The sequence below is a fragment of the Rhincodon typus genome, chromosome 11, assembly GCF_021869965.1.
Source record: "Rhincodon typus isolate 14 chromosome 11, sRhiTyp1.1, whole genome shotgun sequence".
Classification (NCBI taxonomy): Eukaryota; Metazoa; Chordata; class Chondrichthyes; order Orectolobiformes; family Rhincodontidae; genus Rhincodon; species Rhincodon typus.
Genome location: NC_063342.1, coordinates 30,650,283 through 30,674,968, shown reverse-complemented (window position 1 = coordinate 30,674,968; position 24,686 = coordinate 30,650,283). Strand labels below are relative to the sequence as shown.

Genomic DNA, 24,686 nt, shown 5'->3' with positions numbered 1-24,686 from the left:
TCAGATTTGCCTTTTGCACTGATGTGTGGGGCATTCACATCATTGAAGATAAGGATGCTTTTGGAACCTTCTGCACCAGTAAGTTGTTTAATTATCCACCACTATTCATAACTGTATATGGCAGCACTCTTTATTCTTTTTATTCATTCATGGGATGAGGGCATCGCTGGTGGGGCAGCATTTATGGCATAACTGCCAAGAGTCAACCACACTGCTGTGGATCTGGAATCATATGTAGGCCAGACCAGGTAAGGTTGACAGTTTCCTTCACTAAAGGACGTTAGTGAACCAGATGGGTTTTTCTAACAATCGACAATGGATTCATGGTCATCATTAGATTCTTAATTCCAGATATTTATTGAATTCAAATTCCACCATCTGCCATGGTGCGATTTTAACCCAGATCTCCAGATCATTATCTGGGTCTCTGGATTAATAGTCTAGCGATAATACCACTAGGCCATCACCTCCCCTGATCTGATGCATTGGTACTGGGATCACTTAGCTCTATCACTTGCTGCTTCTGTTGTTTATCATGAATGTAGTCCTGATTTTACCCAGCTTTTGTTTTTAGGCCTACCTCATGCTGCTCCCAACATGCTCTTTTATATTTATCATTGAACAAGGGTTTCCCTTGAATTGATAGAGTGAGGGCTATGTTGAGCCATGAGCTTACAGATTGTGGGTTCAGCACAATTTTGCTGTTGTTGCTGATGGACCTCAGTGCTTTACGGATGCCTAAATTTCTTCTGATTCTTCCCCATTTGGATATTATTAGTGACATATAGCACAGTGGAGGGTGACATCATTGTTAAGACAAGATTTTGTCTCCACAAGAAATTTGTGATGGTCACTCCCACCAATATTGTCATGGACAGGTGAAACTACAGCAGGTAGATTTGAGGATGAGATAGAGTAGATGTTTTTCTCTGGTTCACAGCTGAAGGAATATTATGGAGTTGTATGCCTACTGGAAAGGAAAAGTGAGTGGTGACCCTCACTCAACAGAGCTAGTTTTGCCATCCAGAATAGGAGTTTGTACACACTACCAGAATTCCCCATTTGTGTAAATAAAAGACTCATGGCAATTCACCAGCATCTCAGCTACATTAAAGAAAAGTATGTACACCATTAACAACACCTTTATGCTCCGATCCTTAATGCCAGTGAAGATGTTCAGGAATAATTTTATTCTGACCTTGATGAATTCCTCACTGCTATCCCAAGAGAACAAAATATTATTCTTCTGGCCTAAATTAAGGATTACAAGAGTTGGTTATGTGTCCAATTTCTAAAATGGAAACTTTGGGAAAATCGGGGAAAGGCCACTGCAAGTATTGTCCCCTTGCTAGAAAGTGTGTTCAGCACAGCCTCAATATAATTAACACACTTTTATGGCAGAAGTACAAATACAAAAGTACATGGAGGCATCCTAGATCCAAAGCATTAGTAGCTCCTTGAATGTCGTCTTTTGGGTCAAAAATCTAAATGATGTCTGTACTATGTATTTATGGTGAGAATTAATGTCAACTGGATGGATCATAGACTTGTTCAGTTGGTGATGAACATCCAACTCTCACCAAACATCACAAGACCCAGATTTCCAAGAGGATCAATGCCTAGGCCCTAGAGATGCTCATTTGCAGCTGGCGACCAACCTGGAAGACTTTCACATGCTCTTCTTGATGCCAGTTAAGTAAGCATTCAGGCAAAACTTTTGTGAAATCAATGACAATGAACTGGACATCATGCTCGTATGGCCAGAAAGTGTGTCCCTCACCAGGTTGTTTTCTCAGCTCTCAAATGAGCAATCTTCCAAAGGAGGAGCAAGGAAGTACTTCAAAGACCTGCAGAAACTTTGCTTCAAGCATAGCAGTATTGACATTAATGACTGGGAGGAGCTTTCTACTAATCTTTGCAAATGGTGAGTTCATCTGTTATCAAATATGCCATGACCTCCGATGTTGAAGATGTATACACCATATATATTATTACAATATGTTAATGACTTAGATGAGGAAAGTGAATGTACTATAGTCAAGTTTGCACATGACGCAAAAATAGGTGGAAAGACAAGTGGTGAGGATGACTGTTCCTGCAGAGAGATATAGATAGGTTGTGAGTGGGCCAAATCATGGCAGGTGGGATTGCAAGTAGTGAGGATGACTGTACCCGCAGAGCGATATAGATAGGTTGTGAGTGGGCCAAATCATGGCAGATGTGAATTAATATAGGAAAATGTGAGGCAGGAGGAATAGAAGAGCTGAATATTATTTAAATGAAGAAAGACTGCAGAAATCTACAGCACAAGAATTTGGGGGTCTTTGTGCATAAATAGCAAAAAGCTAGTATCCAAGTTCAGTTAGTAATAGGAAAGGCAAATGGAATGTTGGCCTTTTATTTCAAAGGAGTGGAGCATAAAAATAAGGAAGTTTTGCTATAGCTGTACAATGCTTTGGTTGACCACACCTAGAATACTGTGAACAGATTTGGCCCTCTTTAACAAAAAAAGTATACTGGCATTGGAAGCATGTCTAGTGGAGGTTCCTTTAGTTTGATCCCAGATATGAAGAGATTTTCTTTGGAGTGATTGACTATATGGGCTTGTACTTGTTGGTATTTAGAAGAATGAAAGGTGACCTTACTGAAACATCTGAGATTTTTCGGGACTTGAAAGAGTAGGTGCTGAGAAGTTGTTTCCCCTTGTGGGAGAGTCCATGACCACAGGGCATAATTGCAGAGTGAGGGGTCGCCTGGTTAGGATAGAGATGATGAGGAATTTCTTCTGAGGCTGGTAATCTGTAGTGGAATTCTCTATAGCAGAAGGCTGTAGGGGCAGTGTTGTATTTTTTAATTGGTAAGGGAATCAAGGGTTGTAAGAAAAGTAGGAAAGTGGAATTGAGGATTATCAGATCATATGTAACCTAATTGAATGGAGGAGCAGACAGTAGGCCAAAGGGCCTACTTTGGCTCCTACATTTTATGATTCTTGGAGAATTTTGCAAAGTTGACTAGGCAGGGTGTGCCTTTATTGTTTCCAGTGCCTAGATTGATGTCAGATTGTCTGTCTAGTTATATTCAGATTTTCTATCACAATTTGATACAATTGAATCACTTCCGGGACTGTTCAGGAAGGCTGTTATAAATGTCTGCACTAGATCTGGATTCTCACATCAGCCAGATCAGGTAGGATTGATTCCCTAAAGGATACCAATGAAACAGATGGATCTTTTTTGTCTGATTTGATTTAATTTATTATTGTCACATGTACTGAGGTATGATGAAAAGTATTGTTTTGCGTGCTAAACAGACAAATCATACCTAAGATACGTACATCAGGGTAATAGAACAGAATACAGAATATAGTGTTACAGCTACTCAGAAGGTACAGAAAAAGATCAACTCTAATATGATAGTATAAAGTAGGGATGGAGGTTAGATAGACCTTAGGATTAGGGTAAAAGTTCGGCACAACATCGTGGGCCGAAGGGCCTGTACAGTGCTGTACTGTTCTATATTCTATGTTCTGTGTTCTAATACATGAGAGTACCGTTGATAAACCTGATAACAGTGGGGAAGAAGCTGTTCTTGAATCTGTTGATGCATGTTTTCAAACTTCTGTGTCTTCTGCCTGATGGAAGAGGGTGGAAGAGAGCATAACTAGGGTGGGAGGAGTCTTTGATGTTGGCTGCTTTCCTGAGGCAGCAGGAAGCGTCAATGGAGTCCATGGAAGGAGGGCTTGTTTTCCTGATGGATGGGACTGCATCCACAAATCTCTGAAGTTTCTTGCGGTCTTGGACAGAGCAGTTGCCATACCAGGCTGTGATGCATACAGATAGGATGCTTTCTGTGGTGCATCTATAAAAATTGGTAAGAGTCATTGTGGACATGCTGAATTTCATTAGTCTTCTGAGGAAGTAGAGGCATTTGGTGTGCTTTCTTGACTGTAGCATTTACGTGGAGGGACCAGGACAGGTTGGTGATATTTACTCCTAGGGACTTGACGTTCTCAACCACGTGCACCTCATCACCATTCATACAGATAGGGGCGTGTCCTCCACTCTGCTTCCTGAAGTCAATGACCACCTCCTTCATTTTGATTACATTGAGGAAGAGATTGTTGACTTTACACCATGCTGCCAAGCTCTTTCCTGTACTCTGTTTCGTCATTGTTTCAGATCTGACCCACTACAGTAGTGTCATCAGCAAATTTGTAAATGGAGTTAGAGCTGAATTTGTCCACATGGTCGTGAGTGTATAAGGAGTATAGTAAGGGGCTGAGTACAAGCTTTGCAGGGCACCAGCATCAAGGATTGTCGTGGAGGAGGTTGGAATTATGATGTTTAAGGCTGAGATAAAGTCAATAAATAGAAATTGATTGTAGGTGCCCTTGTCAAGCTGTTCCAAGAAGGAGTGTAGGGTCAGGGAGATGTCATCTAGTTTGGACCTATTGTGACAGTGGACAAATTGTAGTGGATCAAGGCAATCTGTGAGGCTGGAGCTGATATGTGCAATGACTAACATCTCGAAGCACTTCATAATGGATGTGACAGCCACCGGGCAATAGTCATTAAGACACTGCCTGATTTTTCATTGACACCAGGATTATTATTATCTTCTTGAAGCAGGTAAGAACTTCACATCATAGTAAGGAGAGTTAAAAATGTCTGCTCTCACCATCTCCCAGGGACTCCATCGGGGCCAGTAGCTTTCTGTGGGTTCATCCTCAAGAAGGCCAATCTGACGTCTATAGTTGTGACTGTGGATTCAGGTGCACCCGAGACTGTTGGACCTTCTGTTTAAAGTGAGCATAAAATGCATTGAGTTCATAGGGGAGAGATGCATTGTTGTCAGCTATTCTACTTGACTTTGCTTTGCAGCCTGTTAGATCATGTAAGCCTTGCTTGCCATAGTCGAGATGTGTTTGTGTGGTTGGTCTGGGACTCTAGTCTGGTATTCTCCCTTGGTGTCGCTGATGGCTTTGCCACGATCGTACCTAGATATCCTGTATAGATCAGGGTCACCTGATTGAATGCCTCAGACATCATGAGTAGAGTTTGGATCTTCTGGTTCATCCATGGTTTCCAGTTGAGGAAGACTCAGATTAACTTCTTTGGTACGTAGTCCTTTTACATGCTTACTGATGAAGCCTGTTATGGTAGTGGCATACTTATTTAGGTTGGGCGATGAGTTCATGAATGTGGACCAGTCCACTGACTCCAAGCAGTCACATAGGAGCTCATCCATTACCTCAGAACAACAATGCATGACTTTCTGTATTGGATCCTCATGCTTCAGTTTCTGCTTGTAAGCTGGGAGAAGGAGCACAGCCTATGGTCTAATATACCAAAATGCAGGTAAGGGATGGAATAGTAGGCGTCTTTGGTTGTGTAGTAATGGTCCAGGTTGTTTGGGCCTCTGGTGGGACAGGACACGTGTTGTGGTATCTTAGTGGCACACTGTTGAGTTAACCTGGTTGAAGTCACCAGCTACAATGAGCAAGGTCTCAGGGTATTCTGTCTCAAGGCTCTTCGTAGTAGTGTATATTTCATCAAGTGCGCTTTTCATTTCCGCACAGGCTGGGATGTGACTTGTGGTCAGGATAGCCGAAGCAAACTCCTACAGCAGGTAGAAGGGACTGCACTTCACAGTTAGATATTCTAGGACCAGGGAGCAGTAGCTTGCCAAGGTCGTCACATCAAAGCACCAAAAGCTGTTGATCAGATGGCAGACTTTTCGGTCCTTTTCCTTGCCTGAGGATGCCATGCAGTCCATTTGGTGGAATGAGAAGAGGAAGCAGGAGTGAGCCATGTCTCTGTAAAACAGAGCACACAGCAATTTATCAATCTGGTTGTTAAGTGATCACTATTAAGGAAAGAGCACTTCAATAAAATGTAAATTAAATTCCACCAGCTGCCAGGGTGGCTTTGAAAGCTTGTCTCCTGAGCATAATATTTCCACTAGGCTACTCTTCCCCAGTCCACAGAGGTGTTGAAGGGGGTGAAGAAAGTTGATGAAAAAAATTGATGGACATGAGTTTGCCTTTGCGTTTTCTGTATTAAGAGAATAAAGTTGTACTGTAATTGTTGATAATTTAACTGGCTCATTAATGTTATCTAATAGATGAAGATTAAAACATGAGTGCATATATTCATAATTTTGCTCTGCCTCCATAACTGACGTGGTGTGGGAATTGTGAATTCCCAGGATTTCTATGATCAGCAATGTATCTAAAGTGTGGTCGTATACCTGTGTATGGTCGTATTCTAGCCACTGCTAAAGTGTGGGAGATTTTTGTCAAGACATCGGTTGTGTTTGCTAACTTTCATACCATCACTTATTGTTTGCTTATTTATCCATTGGTGTTTTTCTGCTTTGATGTAGAGTGCTTCTAGACAATTTCCAAGTTAATGACAGTATGTTTTTTAGTTGTTGCTACATTGTTCTGTTTCATGCAGGTTGCATACACCAGTGAAAGCCCACCTGTTTTATCATTGCCTTACAGCATTTCAAGATGATTTATAGTAAATTCTGTTTGACTTACAGAAAACATCTCCAGTCAAGCCCTTAACGTACAAATTTCCATCAGACTTAAATAAGAAGTCTATTTCTAAGGTAATTCTAAATACTTGCATGTTCTTAATGCAATATTCACATATAATTATAACCATTTCCTGAAATTCACGGTAATTAAAAAAAAAAATTTCTTTATATTTTGCAGGTGATTTCTGTAAATCTGTATAGATAATATAACTAGTTTATTAGTGGTAGTTAAGACAATTTCCAGACATTTTAAACTAGTTTATCAGCATATTTTGCTAACCTTTTTATGCATACGATTCTGTGCACAATACTTTTATAAACAAAAAATAATTTTTGCTTCAAATGTCCAGTATATTTCTGGCAATTTTGCTTACAAGCTGCAGAGAAAAAAAGTTGGTGCGAATATAATGTGCATCTTTGTGTATTTACACAGGACATTGCTTCATCAGAATCTAATCCATTCCCTTTACCTCTTTCCACTCGAAAAAGACGAATTCCATCTTTTTATACCAATCATAACAGAAGATCAGAATCTTCAGAAAAAATTCCCTTGTCCCAGACCAAATACTACAGGTCATCAAGAAATGGGAAAACAATAAGAATCTATGGGAAATCCGTATCTGCTGTAAGCTTGGAAAAACAATCCTACAATTCATTGGATTCTACTGAAGAAGCCATTGTGAACACACTGCTGGTAATAGAACTTTTTTTTAATATTGGTATTTTTTAACTGGCCTGTGCTTCACTATAGCCATTCTAAGATCAGCTGTCAATGGAGATCACTGGCTGCTGATCCCAGTCAACGTGATCCCTGACACCCATCTGATCAATGGTGCTAATAACTCTTATTCAATGTAAAACTCAACACTACAACTTTGCTTCAGTGGACCATCAGACCAACTAGTTACTTAATTTGATGACCACCGCTGTTTGATTGTCTGCCAAACAATGTCCAGTACTGTTACTGGAAAGCTTGCCCAGTGACAGGACTGTCAGGAAGACATCCCAAAGTGGCATCATGCTCTTTCTTTATTTCCATGCTTCCGAGGCAACTTCAAGAAGCCACGAAAGTCTTGGCAATCATTCCAGTACAGACCATTATCCGGGCTACCCAGTGAAGTGCTATTTTCTATAATATCCACTCTTTTAAACCCTCTGGCTCATAGGAAACATCACAACAGAAGTTCTGCTCTATACCCAAATGATGGAAATGTGGACTGCAACCTTATTATGTTTTATAAATCTTTCCTTAAATTTAACCAACTGAACATTGACTGGATTTTACCTTGTTTTGTAATTTATTGTATTTACTTGTAGGCTCCAGTTAGTAAGGTCCAAAATGAAGATCGTATACTACTGCACAGTAAGACCATTATTATTTTTATTCTACTTTTACTATGAATTGTATTGTCTAATTAAGACCTTCAGAAGTTAACTTAAGTGGTTGGCTTTTGGCTGTTGTACCTAAACTAACACAACAGACGCTAAAATAAAGGGGAGTCAGTGGTGCAGTAATATTGTCATTGGACTAGTAATCCAGAAGCCTAGGCCAACGCTCTTGGGACACAGTTTCAAATTCCCCTATGGCAGCTGCTCAAATTTTAAATTCATAAATCTGGAATTGAAAGCTAGTCATAGTAAAGATGAATGTGAAACTTCCATTGGTTATTGTAAAAAGAACCCATCTCGTTCACTAATGCCCTTTTAGGGAGGGAATCTACCATCCTTGCCTGTTCTATATGTGACTCTGGGCCCACAGGACTTTCTGAGAATTTTCAGGCACTCTTGGTTTCCAGGGGGATTGCAGGAAATGTTGGATTTTGAGAGGAATTGGCAGCTCAGGTCTTTGAGGGATGTGTTGTGACAGAGTTTTCAGGATGATTTATGTTTGCATCTAACTGCACTTTCAAATGGGCCTAGCAAACCACTCAATTTAAACGCAGTTAGGGATGGGTAACAAATTCTGTCCGTGTCAATGACCCTGCATCCATGAGAATTGGAGGGGAAAGGGAATAAATTAAGCTTTCAAAATAGATTATTCTGATCACAACAATCAAGTACTAGTGATGGTGTCTCTCAAAGATGTTTCAAGTGAATATCTGAAACATGATAAAGTAAAATCCGTTCTGTGTCTTTTAGTTGCTGAACAATTGTGTATTTGATGTTGGAAAGTGTGTAGATTGCATTGTTTTCAATTCCTGATTGACCAGTTTCAATTATTTCAATTGAAATCCTTTGTGAGCATCCTATTGGGGAGGTGTTAGTATAGTGGTGGTGTCACTGGACCTAGTGATCCAGAAACCCAGATTAATATTCTAGGAATTGGATTCAAATCCCACCACTGTAGATGGCGAAATTTGGATTTTAAGAAATACGGAATAAAAAGCTTGCCCAATGGTGGCCATGTAACCACTGTTGATTTCTGTAAAAATAAACATCTGGTTCATCAATGTCCTTCTTTGGGAAAAACAATTACCAGCTTTACCTGGTCTCACTAATGTGAGTCCAGACCTGAGTCTTAACTTCCCTCTGGCCAATAGCACTTGCATCTTGTGAATGTATTTTTAATGTACAGGATAATCTGTGGGTTTCAAAAAGGACTTTGTAGGACTGTTGGTTTTGGCAGTTTGGTTCACAAATACTCTGGAGATTTTCCAAGAATTTTCAGGCACACATCGTTTCCAGGAGGATTGCAGGAAATGTAGAAGTTTTGAAAGGGATTAGCAGCTCAGGTCTTTGAGGGATGTGTTGTGACAGTTTTCAAGATGACTTGTGTTGGAATTGAAAGATCGTCTAAGTACAGGTGAGCACTCTAGGGTTTTTGAGGGTTTTTTCAATGTAGAGGTTTTTCAATGTAAGGTGCAGCTCATCTACCTAGAACTTGATTCAGGTAGAGGGAGGAAGGTGACAGCATTTGGAGATGCTGCTGTCCCACCTAATTAAGTTGCCTGCCACCTTCAGGACCAGAAGATTCCACTCCATGAGATAAATCAACACCAGACTTTGAAAAGTTGGCATGGTGACATCAGCCCAAAGAAATGAGAACTTCTGGTTTAGGACTGACTACTGTTCTCTTCTGCATTAAGAGCACTCTGGAGATGTCCTTGAATTAGTTGCAGCCGTTAGATTTGTCAGTAATGCAGAATCCTGTAATACTACCTGTGAGTGGTGTGCCATTTTTAAAACCACCTACATATGTGATGATTAATGTGAACTCATTAAATTGCAGGTCACTACATGACTCAAGCACTAGTAAAGAATGAAACTCTGAAGAATGAATGTAGTGTTGGGTCCACATGTTTCCATTGGGAAGTAAAGGAAAATGTAATAGTTTCTTCAGGTAGTGAAAGGTGAGCAAATTGTCAAGTTTTTAAGACAATTAAATAGACTGGTGAGAGACATACTTTTATTGTATTACAATCTTAGCATTTTTAACAGAAATTTTACATTCCACTTTGCACATTTTTTAAAAGCCATAAATTAAATTAGTTATTCAGACAAGCTATGTACTGAATATTTTCTTTCAGTTGAATTTCTTTGCATCCAATTTTACATCACTCTGACCCCACTGTTTACCTGAAGTGATGAAAGAGGATCACAAAGAAAGGAAAAGTGGGATGATCTTCCGTGATGGGCTTGCATTGTATATACACAAAATGCTGGTTGAATTTTTTTTTTAGTCTGTTTACTTGTAAAGTATAATACTGTAAATGGAACAAGACTAAAGTATGAATGATCATCAGATGAATATTTACAAATTGAAATATCACCATTTTGTTGATGGCATATTGATAATTATTCCTTAGATTTCAGAACAAAAGTGTGCAGGATGGCAGTACTGGTGGCTTATTTTTGACTCCTTGCAGCATTGCAGACCATGTGTATATTAAAAAGCCTGGTATCGGTAATGAAACAGTAGAAGGAATTGTATCGAATTTTCGGTAGGTTTTCTTTTCTAGAGTTCCAATATTTAAAATTGCTCAATATCACAACTTAAATTTCAATTTGTGCCATGATTATTTCATATATATCACCAAGCTGCGTGTGTATATAAAGCTTTCCAAAAATTGTTTTCTGTCTTGCAAAGTGCTACCAAGTAAATTATACTGTAATTCAGAAGTTACATATTGAAGTTAAACATTGAAGGTCCCACTACATAACTGGTGGCATTTTATATTGTACTCAAAAGAATGAAACCATTGACCATTATATTTGTCATTCAAACAAAGCAAATAGGAGCACGAGCATATTATATATCCATTTTGAGCATTCTCCAGTATTCAGTAAAACCAAAAGAACTGCAGATGCTGTAAATCAGAAACAAAAACCGAAGTTGCTGGGAAAGCTCAGCAGGCCTGGTTTCTCTTCACAGATGCTGCCAGACTTGCTGAGCTTTTCCAGCAACTTCTGTTTTTGTTCAGTAAGATCAAGTCTGGTCCTTTCCATAAATTTTACTTTATCACATTTCACTCCTATTCTTGAATGAAAGAAAATGTTTTCCAAGCACTGGAGATCTGAAACAAACATAGAAAATACTGATGAATCTCACCAAGTCTGTCAGTGTCTGTGGAGAGAATGAAACAAGTTAATGTTTCAAAGCTGATATGACTACTTCAGAACTGAACAGAATAGAACCGAGTTACCTTGCTGTTAACCTTATTTTTTTCCCCACAGTTGCTGCAAGGACTCCTAGTCTTAATTCTCTTTGTGCCCTCATATCTATCAATGTCAGTCTCTGAACATACTTAGTGACTGTACAGCTTTGTGGAGTAGATAATTCCCAAGATTCACAGCTCACTCTTCTCTTTGTGATTGCAAATGACTGACATTTATCCTGCAACATAACCCCTAATATTGTCATATAAATAAATAATAGTTATCAGAAGAAATAACTAACAGAGGACTTTTTTGATTGTAAAGGAATCTCCTGAGTCACTTTCTACCACCAAATTACCATATTTCAAAAGAGAAGCTTAATTGTATGACAGCAGAAGAACTTGTTACTTTCCCCATGGTAAGTCTACTGTTATCAATTTACAGTATAACATATTAAAGTAAAAGAGTCCACTTTCCATAATCTATTTTATTGTATAGTCTTAAAAGTTAGTTTCTCTTGGCATTTTCTGTAGTTTATGTAAAAATAGTGGGGTTGAATCTTACATTTTTATTGCTGAGTGCGAATTACATCAAGTTTTTTTGGAGGAAATCTCACCACAAGGCCCAGTGAGATTCCTTGTCGTATCTTAGCAAGTACACCTCATTAACTACCCACCCTGCGTCTGTGGTATCTGTCACATCCTGTTCTATCCTCCTCTTGCCACATGCCATTTCCCAGGACAACTTCATTCTGGATATGTGCCAAAGGACAGGCATTCATTGCAGCTATGCCATCTTGGAGATGCTACTCTGAATGTGGATGTTAGCAATCCAGCAACGTCTCTCACCAGCAACATAATGGCACTGCAGCCAAAATAAAAGTATTCTCCCCACAGCACACATGGCTGACACAGTCTCGCACATATTACCCCATTCTCTCACTTAGTTGCCATTTAAACAACACACCCTGCAGTTTGCCTGTCCTTAGATGTATCCCATCTGAGCACCATCTCTGAGGCTCCGATACTTTTACCCCGATGCCCACTCATCACCTACATGTTGTCATTGTCCTCATGGGAACTTCCCGTGTAGGAAAGTTTTTGGACAAGTCCAAACATGAGCTTTATTGTTAGCCAGTGTGAACCAAATTGCTGGCATTTCAACCTTGACTGTTGAAACATGACCTTCTATACCCAGTTAGCATCTACTGGAACTGTCAATCAGGCCATGTCTGCCTTCTGGGCTCACAGCTGAGCTCTATAATCATTCGGGAGCCCTTCTTCCTCCCTAATGTCCTTGCCCTTCTCAGAAGACAACTCCATGTTCCACCAGTTTCTCATCACATCACCCTCTATGCATGCTGCAATTATACAAAACAGAGCATTCCAGGATGGAGCAACACACTCTGTTTGGACTATACTGGAGATCCTACTCCAGACCATTTTAAGCTGCAAAATCTGGCCATAAACAGTCCTATCATTTGTTCCACTACAGCCCAGCATGCAGCACGTGCATCAATTTGGTCAAGGTCCCAAGCCAGCTGAGTAACCAACATGCAGAAGAGTGCGTATTGCACTCTGACCTTTTTCCCATCCTAGACTTACTTCAAACTTTCAATTTTCCATTGCATTACTTAGAGTCTATTATCATACATTCATGACCTAATGAAATCCCTCATCCCACAGCACCCTTGGAACTTCCACAAGTGATGCATTGCTTTTGGCTAGTTTTTACCTTTTAAGTCATTGCTGCTAACTCCTTCATAACTGAGATGACAGTGTTTAGTGAGCACTAATGGCAAACTTGTAATCCATCTTTAATCAGTGTTTACACAGAAATATGTTCACTCTGCATGCATTGCTTATGTGTGAAGAAACGTTTGCAAATGAGATGAAGCAGGAGTTTGCAAATCCAAGTTTCATGTACTTGCCCCTTTTAAATTCTAACATCCAGCAAACATGGATCCCATGCTTTTGCCAATCAAAGTGACATTGACATGGCACATTCTGGGTGTTGTCTGAATAATTTTTTCAATTTCATTTTGCATTTCAAGAGCAGCAAAAGATGGCAGGGAATATAGTTCATGATTGGCACAATCAGCACCAGCCTCTGTCTGATCACCAGGCAATACTACCCCATGCCACCAAGAGCGTGTATATCCCCTTTTACCTCACAGTAACCCAGCAGCCATTTTCACCTGCAGTCAAGTGGGGAACTTGCTACACTGCTCATCAAAAGCTCCTGCTGTCATGAGAGTCTTCATCAGACCCATCATTTGATACTGTCACAAGTCTCACTATAGCCCACATTTCTCAGACCCCTTAAAATTCCACCCAGGTCTTAATAATCTCATACCATTGAGCTCAGCAATTAGCTAAGGCAGTGCCTGTGAATGGGACCTTTTGGGTGTCAAGGGAAATTACCTAATTAGCCTGCTATTAACAGGTCTTGCAACAAATGGGGACTTCCTCAAGACATTCATTATACTGAGTGTATTGGGAAGTCCAGTAGAGTATATCCCAATTGGATGGGGGAGGGTGCAGCAGGAAGCCAACCTCCCCTTCAGAAATGACTTTGTGGAGTTTCCATTTTAATGCACACTCTTAATTGGTTAAAATTGGTTGCCCTTCAGGATCCAGATTAAACCCCAACTCGGTCCTTTTCTCAATTCCAGTCTCCGAATTGCACCCTATTTCTACCAACGAAATGCAACATCTCCCTGAAAATCCAGCAAGCAGGAATTTTGAGATTTATTGCCCCGGTGTTGCCTTTACATTTTGTGGTTATGTTGAGAGTGTGTGATGGTTCTATTTACAATCATTTTAATTTCTATAATTTGGGTTTCTAATAACAAATTTCTGTGCATTTGTTCAATGCTGTTTTCTTTAATGCCTTTCCTCGAGAAATTTAAAGCTGCAATTTCAACTTTTATTATTTAACATGTGTTTACTGAATTTGTCTTCAATGGCGCGTAAGATGTCTTCTTCATTTATACCACCACATAGCCTCTGCTTCTGGAGCTTTCTTTTCACTAACACCTAAGTAAACGCAGAACTTTTCTAACTGCTGGGAGACTTATTAATAACAGCATTTCTGCTGTTGTACCTCTTCCTCCTGCATGAACCTGCTTCTGGCCTCTTTTTTTTTTAATCCCTCCTCTGTCTACCTCTCTCACACACACAACTCAAGTCAGCAAACTCTTGGCTTGCTAGTCATTTAGCTTAAATCACATGACTTCTGGTAAAGGCTGAACTCACTGTTCAAAATTAACTTCTAACCTTTTATTTAAAAAAGTATCAAAATTGAAAATGAAAATTGATCTTTCTTCCACTTTGGAGCCCAAATGCTCAAACTACAATGATATGAACGTTCATCACACTTCAAATTTGAATTGTGAAACAACATCGCTCCATTTATACATGTTTTCTTTTAATAGTCATAAGAGACACAAGAATCCCTTCCTATTTTGATTCTCATTTCCCCCTTCTGCTATTTTTTTTAAGTTTTTAATTCTTGGGTTCATCAATTTTAAACTTCACAACTTTTTGACTGTTTATTTGTTGGTTAGCTAATTATTGTGTGCTTACCTTTATGTAGCGTCACTATTTTTTCAATTATGAGAAGAGTTTAAGAGAACAACTCGAATCTTCATCTGAAAATTTGATCACAAGAGCTCAGGAAGCGGAGCAGAAAATACATCAGGCTGTGACAAAGCTGAAAAAAGCTAAAGAGAAATTGAATATTTATCAACAGATCACTGTACAATTATTGAACGAGGTCCATACTGTATGTAAATCTAGAATACTTTTTTTTCAAACTGGTAGTAATTACATTAATTTGGAAGTGGTTTTATTCCTGAACTCATGCAGTACTGAAGGGGTAGGTAAAGAAGGAGATTATGGATAGTAGGCCAGGACAGAAGGAAAGCGAATAAGTGATGATAAGAGTTAAGAGTGATAAAATGGGGTAGTCATGCTGAATGCAATATAATGTGATAATTCGCCTTGGGTATGTGGGAATGGGTGACTGTGCGTTAAGCAACCCATGTCATAATAGGACCGGCCGTGGGTGGTTAAAAAAACATGAAAGGATGGAATCGGGCTCTAAAGCTATTGAACTCAACGTTGAGTACAAGAAGCTACAGGGTCCTCAAGCAGAAAATGAGATGTTGTTCTTTGAGTTTGTGCTGAGGCTTGCTGGAACACTGCAGAAAGCCTGCAACAGAAATGTTGGTGTGGGAACATGGTAGTGTGTTGAAGTGGCAGACTTCTAGAAACTCAGGATCATTTTTGTGCACAGCGCATAGGGATTCTCTAAAATGGTCACCCAGTCTGTGTTGTGTCTCCTCAATCGAGAGGATACCACATTGTGAACAGTAAATACAATAGAAAAAACAGAAATTTCTGAAAAACGCTGCAGGTCTGGCAGTATCCATCAAAGTTGATGCTTCCTCAGGGTCACTGGACCAAAAACATTAACTCTGATTTCTCTCCATGGATACTGCCAGCCCTGCTTTTCTAGCAATTTCTGTTTTTGTTTCTGATTCCAGCGTATCCACTCTTTTTTGGTTTTTTTGTTTAGCAAATATAGTAGATTAGATTGAATGAAACACAGGGAAATTATTGCTTCACCTCGAAGGTTTGTCTTGGGCCTTGGATGGTGAGGATAGAGGAGGTAAATGGGCAGATATTATACCTTCTGCGATTGCTTGGGAAGGTGCTATGAGAGTGTGAGGAGATATTGGAAATGGAAGAGTATACCAGAGTGTACCAGAATGTCCCAGAAGGAATGGTCCCTGCAGAATGATAAGGGAAGGGTGTATGTGTCTGGTTGTGGCATCCTATTGGAGGTGACAGAAATCGCAGCTTACAATTCTTTGGATGTGGAGGTTGGTGGGGATGTAAGTGAGGACCTGGGGAGCCTTGTCTTGTTGTGTTAGGGAAGTGAAGGGATGAAGGCAGAAGTGCAGGAGATGGACTGAACACAGCTACGGGCCCTGTCGACCATGGTAGTGGGGAATCCTCAGTTGAGGAAAAAGATGGAGGTTTCGGAGGTGCCCCTGTGGATGGTGGCATCATCAGAACAGTTGAGATGGAGAAACTGCGAGAATGGGATGGAGTACTTACAGGAAGCAAGGCGTGAAGTTGTATAGTCGAGGTGACTGTGGGAGTCGGTGGGTTTGTAGTATATATCAATGGATGGCCTAATCCCAGAAATGAAAACAGTTATTGAAGAAGGGAAGGGAGAAATCTGATGGACCAGGTGAAAGTGAGGACAGGGTGGAATTTAGAAGGAAAATTGATCATTTTTTTTCACTACTAAATGAGAGAGGGAAGCCACACCAATGGTGTCATCGATGTATTGGAGAAAGTTGTGGAGAGGGACGTAAATAGGATTGAAACAAGAATGTTTCATGTATCTAACAGGGGAAGAAGCTGCCTGAGAATGTTACATTCATCTAAATGTCCTGTTTAATGAACCTTAGCTATGCTGTACACATCTCAGATATATCTAAGGGTCCAGGATTTCTCTACCAGAATATATACTTCTCCACTTAATAAATATATTGAAAGTAGGATTAATTAAAATTGTAACAGAAAAACTTAAGAAAAAATTTACTAATCTTACAATCTTATTACAACCAATACAATTTAAGTGGCCATTCCAAAAACTGTCAAAAAATGAAACATCAAATCTAGTAGAATCCAATTTGATGTATAACTATTCCTGGACGTCCCATTGTATCAGGCAATGGGACCCTGCATGAGAACTTCTCTGGCTACGTTGAGGGCATCTTGAATCCCATTGTTCAAGGAACTCCCAGCTTCTGTTGCAATACTACAGACTTCTGACAGAAACTCAATACCTATGGACCAGTTGAACTAGGAACATTCCTCATCACAATGGACATTTTAGCACTCTATACCTGCATCTCTCACGATGACGGCATCACTCCAACAGCCTCAGTACTCAACAATGACAACTACCAATTCTCAGATGTCATCTTACAACTCATCTGCTTCATCCTCAACCACAACGTCTTCACCTTTGACAACCAGTCCTTCATCTAGAACAGCCACAGGAACCCAATACGCCAACATTTTCATGCATACATTCGAGCAAAACTTCTTCACTGCACAGGACCTCCAATTAACTGACATACAACAGACACGTCGACATTTACTTCCTTTGGACTCATGGCAAGGAATCACTGAAATGACTACACAACGATATCAACAGGTTTCATTCCACAATCAGACCTAACATGGACTCCTCTTCAGAATCAGTCTAATTTTTGGACAAATGCATCTCCAAGGACAAACACCTCAGTATTTCACTCTCCCACAAACCCACAGATGACCACACAGTACTTCACGTCTCCAGATTCCATCCCAAACATGTTAAAGAAGCTATCCCCTACGGATAAGCCCTCCAAATACATAGGATCTGCTCAGACGAGGAGAAATGCGACAGATGCTGAACGATGATAAGCATGGGATACGATGCTCAACTCATTGATCGCCAGTTCCAACGTGCCACAGCAAAAAACGGCAACGACCTTCTCTGAAGACAGACACAGGACACAACCGATAAAGTACCCTTTGTCATCCAGTAATTCCCAGGAGTGAAGAAACTACATGTTCTTCGCAGCCTTCAACATGTCATCGATGATGAATATCTCACCAAAGCCATCCCTACACCTGCATTCTCACCTTCAAACAACCACCTAACTTCAAACAGCCACTTAATCTCAAACAGATCATCATTCGCAGCAAACTACCCAGCTTTCGGGAGACTAGCAACACAACACCACACAATCATGCCACAGTAACCTCTGCAAGACATGTCAGATCATCAACATGGAAACTACCATCACACATGGGAACACCACCCACCAGGTACGCTGCAGGAAAGGCATACCTAGGCATGGTATATCAATGAGACAATGCAGACGCCACAACAATAGATAAATGGACACTGCGGCAACCATTGCCAGGCAGGCATGTACCCTCCCAGGTGGGGAACACTTCAGTAGTCAAGGACATTCAGCATCCGTTCTTCGGGTAAGCATTCTCCAAGACAACATTCGAGATACACAACAACACAGAATTGGCGAGCAGAAACTGATAGCCAAGTTCCATACCCATGAGAACAGCCTCAATTGTGATCTTGGGTTCATGTCACGCTACATGTAACCCCACCATCTTGTTCTGTGTAAAATCTTCCTTACTGTTCTGTTTTGACACCATAACCTTGATAACTTGTTATTATCTGTCTACCTTAATTAGTTTGTACTGTTTTGGATTACTTGTTACTTTGGTTAGACCCTCGGCATGCAACTCTTACGTCTATCATGTCATTCCAGCCATTTTGTTTGTCTCTAGCACCGCCTTATTTTTGATTTTTTTGTAATTATTAATTGGATCATAGGTCATCCCTTCACTTGCTATTCAGCTGTTGACACTTTACTCACACTGTTTGACACTTTTGATCACCTGCAAAGACTTCCTGTCAACACTCCACTCAGACCATTTGTATTTGGTTTGACACTCTTAATTACCTGGAGTTATCTTGCCATTATCTTTCTGTATATAAATTCTGTGCCTGTGCGCATCCCTCCACTTTACCTGACAAAAGAGCAGCGTTTTGAAAGCTTGTGCTTTCATATAAACCTGCTGGACTATAACCTGGTGTTGTGTTATTTCTGACTTTGTCCATCCCAGTCTAACACTGGCATCTCCACATCAGGGTTTTGTTTTTAATGATAATGGTTAGTAGTTATATTATCTCCATTCAGCCAGTTTTTAAAAATTGAATTCAAATCTCCTTATCTGCCCTAATGGTATTCAAACCCAGTACATTATCTTGGATTTTGGATTACTAGTCCATTGACATTATCGTAACACCATTGCCTGATCCTAAGTGCAATTGTAGTGCTCAAGTCTGCTTTCTCCATCAGAATCCAGGAAATTCGAGTACCCTAGTTTCTTAAAATCCATCTCTTGTTAATCACCTTTGGTATACTATACTCATTACATCCAAATAGTGTCTGCCCAGGAAAATCAGTCCAAAATGAAGAGTGAAAAGAACACTGTTTTTATCCAACACATTTTTTTAATCAATTCATCTGACTCATGCCATTTGTGACCTGACAAATCATTTTTACCAGTAGAATTGAGCAATTGTGGATGCATGTACTGCACCATAGGGACAGTGCTGGCACACACCCCTCTGACCTTTTCGAGGTCAACTCCACTGACGTTTGCAGGGTCAGAGGAATTAACAGACTTAAGTATTCTACACAGTCATCTGAACTGGCAAAGGAGTTTGGGAAATCTTTTGGAAGGAACTGATACTAAATGGAGAAATAAACCACATGCGTTATTGCCAAGTTTGAATGTCATTGTTTTCTTGAAAGGTTTCATGTAATATTCTGATTTTTCTCTTTTTTTCATCAGCCAGTTACAAAGCAATCTGAAGATAACTGAATACTTGGAAGAGCTGCTTAAAACTTTGGAAGAGGAAGCGCAAATCTTCAAATGCATTCCTTGGCTACTTTTTCAGTATTATGCAAGTGATTTGTTCAGTTGGAAAGGCTGAATATCATAAGCTAATATTAAGGATCATTTTCAGTTTGCTAAGTTTAAAGACAAACATATTTATGTCTCCAGCAGAAAAAAATAGAACAAAATCAATCCTTTTGTTTACAAATCATGCCTTGTATTTTGTTAAATTTTTCTTATAGCAGAGAACTATTATATGACTGAAGAACATTACTACTCGGCTAATTTTTCATTTTACTTTTCACGCTTACTTGAATATGTGGTATATGAGCATGTCAAAATATTTTATTTAAGTGTTTAATGGTTTAAATATAAGACAGCCTAATCTTTGACTAGTAATGCTCTGAATCATGTTGGAGGCTAGAATATTCCTTTCATCCACACTTACAGGCACCTGTAATTTTATTAATCAAGGATATCTGAAACTTCAATTCAGCTGTTGTTAAAATATCCTGTATTTGACTTTTGATAATTTAAAAATGGTTTGGGATGATTGGTAAAAGTGGACTATCAGTGCATGTTTAAGATTTCGATGCACTTATTTTTCTGTTTTTCAAATAATGTTCTGACTAAGTTAGAGTTTTTTGTCATTTTAAAAAAATGTACTATATTCTTAGCTAAATAATCAAGAAGGTCAAACAGATTTTCTACCTTGTAAGATAAGTACTTACAGCTGTTTGTTCAGATATTGTTTTGAAATGTTGTTCGAGAGAATTAAAAAAATTGATTCAGCCTTTGACCTCAGAATTAACCAATTTTTTTCTTCTTTCAAATGTGTCACTCATGATACAATATCCAAAAATAGCATCAACAACACATCAGAAGGTTAGTTTGACAGGTTGGAACTACTTTTAAGTGTACCTCGCTTGGAATTCAACCCCTATACTACTATCTCTGTTTCTGGACCATCATTGACAGCAATTACATGATTCTGTAGTCGGAATTTTCTTCCATGGCACTGATCCATCTGTTCCTACTTTTGAAAATGTTCTCAACTATACCTGTCGCTGTAAAGACCATAGAGTCATAGTCATACAGCATGGAAATAGAGCCTTTGGTCTAACTTGTCAAAACATTTGTCTTGTAGACTAGAAAAATATGGAATGGATACTGCTTTAGACAAAGGGAATGGTGGAAGATGATGTTGCAGTTTAAAAATTAGTTACTGGAACCAGTAGTGAGTTATATATTCACTGTTGCCTTACTCAAGTTGAGTGGGAACATGTGGCTATACACTCTGGCTATGTGTGTCTGTATTCAGGGCAGTTTTGCCCAGAGATGATCCTTTGGCTTTGATCATTTGCTGTGGGCTCAGCTGAGTAAGCAGCTGGATCTCTTTGTCTTCCACCTGTGTGGAGAAATATTGGAAAATTTAAGGGTGGCACAGTGGTCAACACTACTGCCTGTCAGCACCAGGAGCACAGGTTCAATTCCAGCCTTAGGCAACTGCCTGCATGGAATTTGCACGTTCTCCCGTGTCTGTTTGTTTTCCTCCAGGGTACTCTGGACTGTGGGTGGAAACCAAAGATGTGCAGGTTAGGTGGATTGGCCATGCTGAATTGCCCATAGTGTCCAGGGGTGTGCAAGTGAGGTGGGTTAGCCATGGTAAATGTGAGGTTACAGGGATAGATGGGGTTGTGACTAGTTGGGATGCTCTTTGGAAGATTGGTACAGACTTGATGGACGGAATGGCCTCTATCTGCACTGTGGGGTTTTTGTGTTCCTGGTTGCTGTTCTCACTCACCATTTCCCTGCAAACTGCTGTTCTGCAAATTCTCTTGTTAAAAGGAAAGGGAGGAGAAATCACCTTTAAAGGCATTGAAAGGTTGAATCCTCAACTAGAGAATGGAAGACAGAATTGGGGTGTACGTAACCTTGTGTTATTTGCAAAGAATGATGTGTTTGAAGGCAAGATAGGCTGAGCCTGTATCCTTTGGAGTTTAGAGTCAGAGGTGAGTTAATTGAAACATATAATATCCTGAAGGGACTTTATCTGATGGATGTGGAAACAATATTTACTCTTGTGGGAAGTTCTAGAACTAGGAGTCAGTTTAAAAATCCAGGATCGCTAATTTAAGACATAAAGGAAAAAATTGTCTGAGGATTGAGTCTGTGGAATTTCCTTCCTCAAAAGGCAGTGGATGCAGAATGTTTAAATATTTTTAAGACAGAAGTAGATAGATTCTTGATTACCAATGAAAGATTATCAGTGAAATGCAGGAATGTAGAGTTGAGGTTAAAATCAGATCAGTCACAATCTTATTGAATGGTGGAGCAGGTTCGAAGGATTGAGTTGCCTACCTTTGTAAATACCTGCTACACCACGGGTTCTTTATAAGCCTTTCTTGAGACCTACTGTATCATTATCAAGAACTACCTTTTGGTTTTCAGAGATTCTGTTTTTCATTCTCACTAACTCCTTTAGTAGGTGATGTAGTAAGATTATCTGCCATACGCAGGGAATATGGACTCGTGGAAGGACTGGAAGAATTCAACTATATTCTCGGTCTTCACTGCTCCATTAAACAATGACAAAATGCAGCGTTATTTCAACACACTACAATAAACTGCAGAATGTCAGTTACAACTCCATAACCTTCTGTTCCATTATACAGTACTTCGTATACTCGTTCAGTTTCTTAGGAAGGTAACCCATTGACTTCTCCATTCCTGAATCACCGTCTTGTTATAAAACAGCACCCAACCCAAGCCACTAGCATCAATTGCCATTTTAAAAGGCTTAGTAAAGTTGGGGGCAGTCAGCAGTGTGTTATTTATTAAGATTGCCTTCAGCTTCTCAAAAACCATTTGGTGCTATTTCTAACTCCAACAGGACAAGACAGGTAAACACAGGAAGAGAGCTCCCAATGACTGGGAGTTCAGAATGAAGTGTCACAGTCTAAAGATACAAGTTAAGCCATTTATGACAAGAGGAGAAATTTCTACACCCAGAGTGTTAAACCTGTGGAATTCTCTATTGTTTTCAAGAAATTAGACATTGTTCTTCGGTTTAAATGCTATGGTGAGGAAGTAGGAAGAGGGTATTGAGATGATCAGCCATGATTATAATAAATGGTGGAGCAGGGCCAAATTGTCTACTCGTGTTTCTGTTTTCTATGTTTTATATTTCTAATTTTTGCGAACTTGTTACTTGATATACCTAGTTCTTCATGTAATTCTTCTAGTCCTAAATGATATGTCAATGTAAATTAGCTCTGGCTTCTTGGTTTTTACAGGAAATGCTACTTTTAATTCCTTTGTCAAATTTATTGCTTTTGTTTTACAATACTTAACTAAGGTGATCAGGGATACATCTTCCATATGCAGGATGCATTTAGCTGTTTCCAATGCCATCTTATCTAATAGTATGAGAAACTTTATATCTCTCCTATCGGTTACTAATTACTCATTTCATGTTAAATCTTATGTCTGCATTCACAAATCTTACATTGCCCCCCCCTCAACTTCTGTTACAAACTCCTTGAAGATTGCTGTGGAAATGAACTCACATTTGTGATTGCTCATGGAATAGTATAATTGACCAGTTGAATTAGTAGGGTGGTTAGTTTGCTGGACTTTGAGCTACTGTCTATGACATGACACTTGCACCCCCAGATCTCATTAGTAAATAGAAAAAAAAGTATTTACTATAGACAAACGTATCCGTTAACAAGGGAAAATATGTTACCTACTACTTTCATTCTCAAATAGGACATATAAGACAGACTGCTCGGCAGAAAAGTCATGAGGGAAGGGAAAACAAATAGAAAAAGTAACAAAATCTTTGAGTCCAAACTGCAAAGTGTCCAATTAGATAATTTTCTCATAGTTTTTTTCTTGGTTTTTGGCAATAGCACATTGTTGGAAGATCAATTCGGGCTGGTCAGTTAGATCTCGGCCTGAGTTAGAAGTACGTCTTTTCAGGGTCTTTTTATCCATTTCCAGGATTTCAGTTTTTTTGGGTGCAAATTTACCCCCTCTGTGTATTTTGAATGTTGGCACAGACCCAGCTTCTTTGCTGAGTTTCCAATCACAAAGAGTACATTTTTGGCGTTCAGAAATGACCCTGACCTTTTAGGTATTTACCACTTTAATTCACTGCCTTGTTCTCAACGTCCAGTGCAATTAAAGCGAGGTTTGAGGAACAGCACCTCCTCTGTGGGACCTGACTGACTTCTGGACCACCCCCCTCTATTTTGATTACTTTTGCCATGCAAATGTTGTGTCTCTTTACCAGCTATCCCTGTTTGCCTTTCAGTTCATGATATCTTTACATTCCCTTTGCAGTTTTCTGGTTAGGCTCCTCCTCCTCCAGCATATAACTCATCAAATCTCCAATCTGTAATTCTGAGAGAGTCAGTATTTCTCGCTCTTCGTTAATGCTGCAGCACGCATTTTGTTGGGGGGGGGGTGTGTAGTTAGATCAGTTTCCCCCCCTTACGCATGCGAGGTGCGCGTGCGTGTTCGGCCAGCTCGGAGCGTGCTGTGACGTGCTGACGCTGGTGAGCAAATCAGAGGCCGGTTGTCCTCGGGTTTGAACGAGCGGCAGTTGGAGGCGGTTTTGGCCATGGCGGGGAACAAGTTGCTGATCACTGACGGGCTTCAGCGCAACGGCTGCAAGTTCAGGAGGACAATGGAGCGAATATTCCTGAAGGTAGTGAGAAGCTTGGTGCTGCCTGGGCCCGCTGCCCCCCTGAGTTTGTACACGTCAGCTTGTCAGGCGCCTTTAACCGGGCGCGAGTCGGTGCATTGCTGCTGCCGCCGCCACATTGTGCGGATCTGTAGCCGGTCCCCTGCGAGTGGGGAAGGACATTGGGGTGGGCTGGGGCTGGTTTGAGAGAGGGCATTGCTCCATTTATGTACCCCCCCCACTCTAAAAGGGAAAAATCTCTGAATTTTCCAAGTTTCAATGTCACCACTTCTCATTCTTCTAAATTCTAGCGAATGCAGGTCCATTTCCCCCTGAATCTCTAAACATATGAA

General features: G+C 39.9%; 2 protein-coding genes across 2 annotated transcripts in view; both read left to right on the top strand.

Annotated features, from left to right (window-relative positions):
• On the top strand, positions 1 to 20,213 carry LOC125484390. The gene is made up of 9 exons (XM_048602943.1): positions 1 to 78; positions 6,547 to 6,615; positions 6,977 to 7,237; positions 7,861 to 7,906; positions 9,773 to 9,893; positions 10,350 to 10,484; positions 11,464 to 11,557; positions 14,737 to 14,925; positions 19,599 to 20,213. The coding sequence occupies exons 1-9, from the start codon at positions 22 to 24 to the stop codon at positions 19,626 to 19,628; spliced, it is 1,002 nt and encodes a 333-aa protein (XP_048458900.1). The 5' UTR covers positions 1 to 21; the 3' UTR covers positions 19,629 to 20,213.
• Positions 20,214 to 24,070: 3,857 nt separating this feature from the next.
• The window catches only part of LOC109929592, a 40,332-nt gene continuing 39,716 nt past the window's right edge, over positions 24,071 to 24,686 (top strand). The window contains exon 1 of the mRNA XM_048602941.1: positions 24,071 to 24,357. Within this exon, the coding sequence (XP_048458898.1) occupies positions 24,271 to 24,357 (87 nt within the window). The 5' untranslated portion in view covers positions 24,071 to 24,270. The remainder of the gene's footprint in view (positions 24,358 to 24,686) is intronic.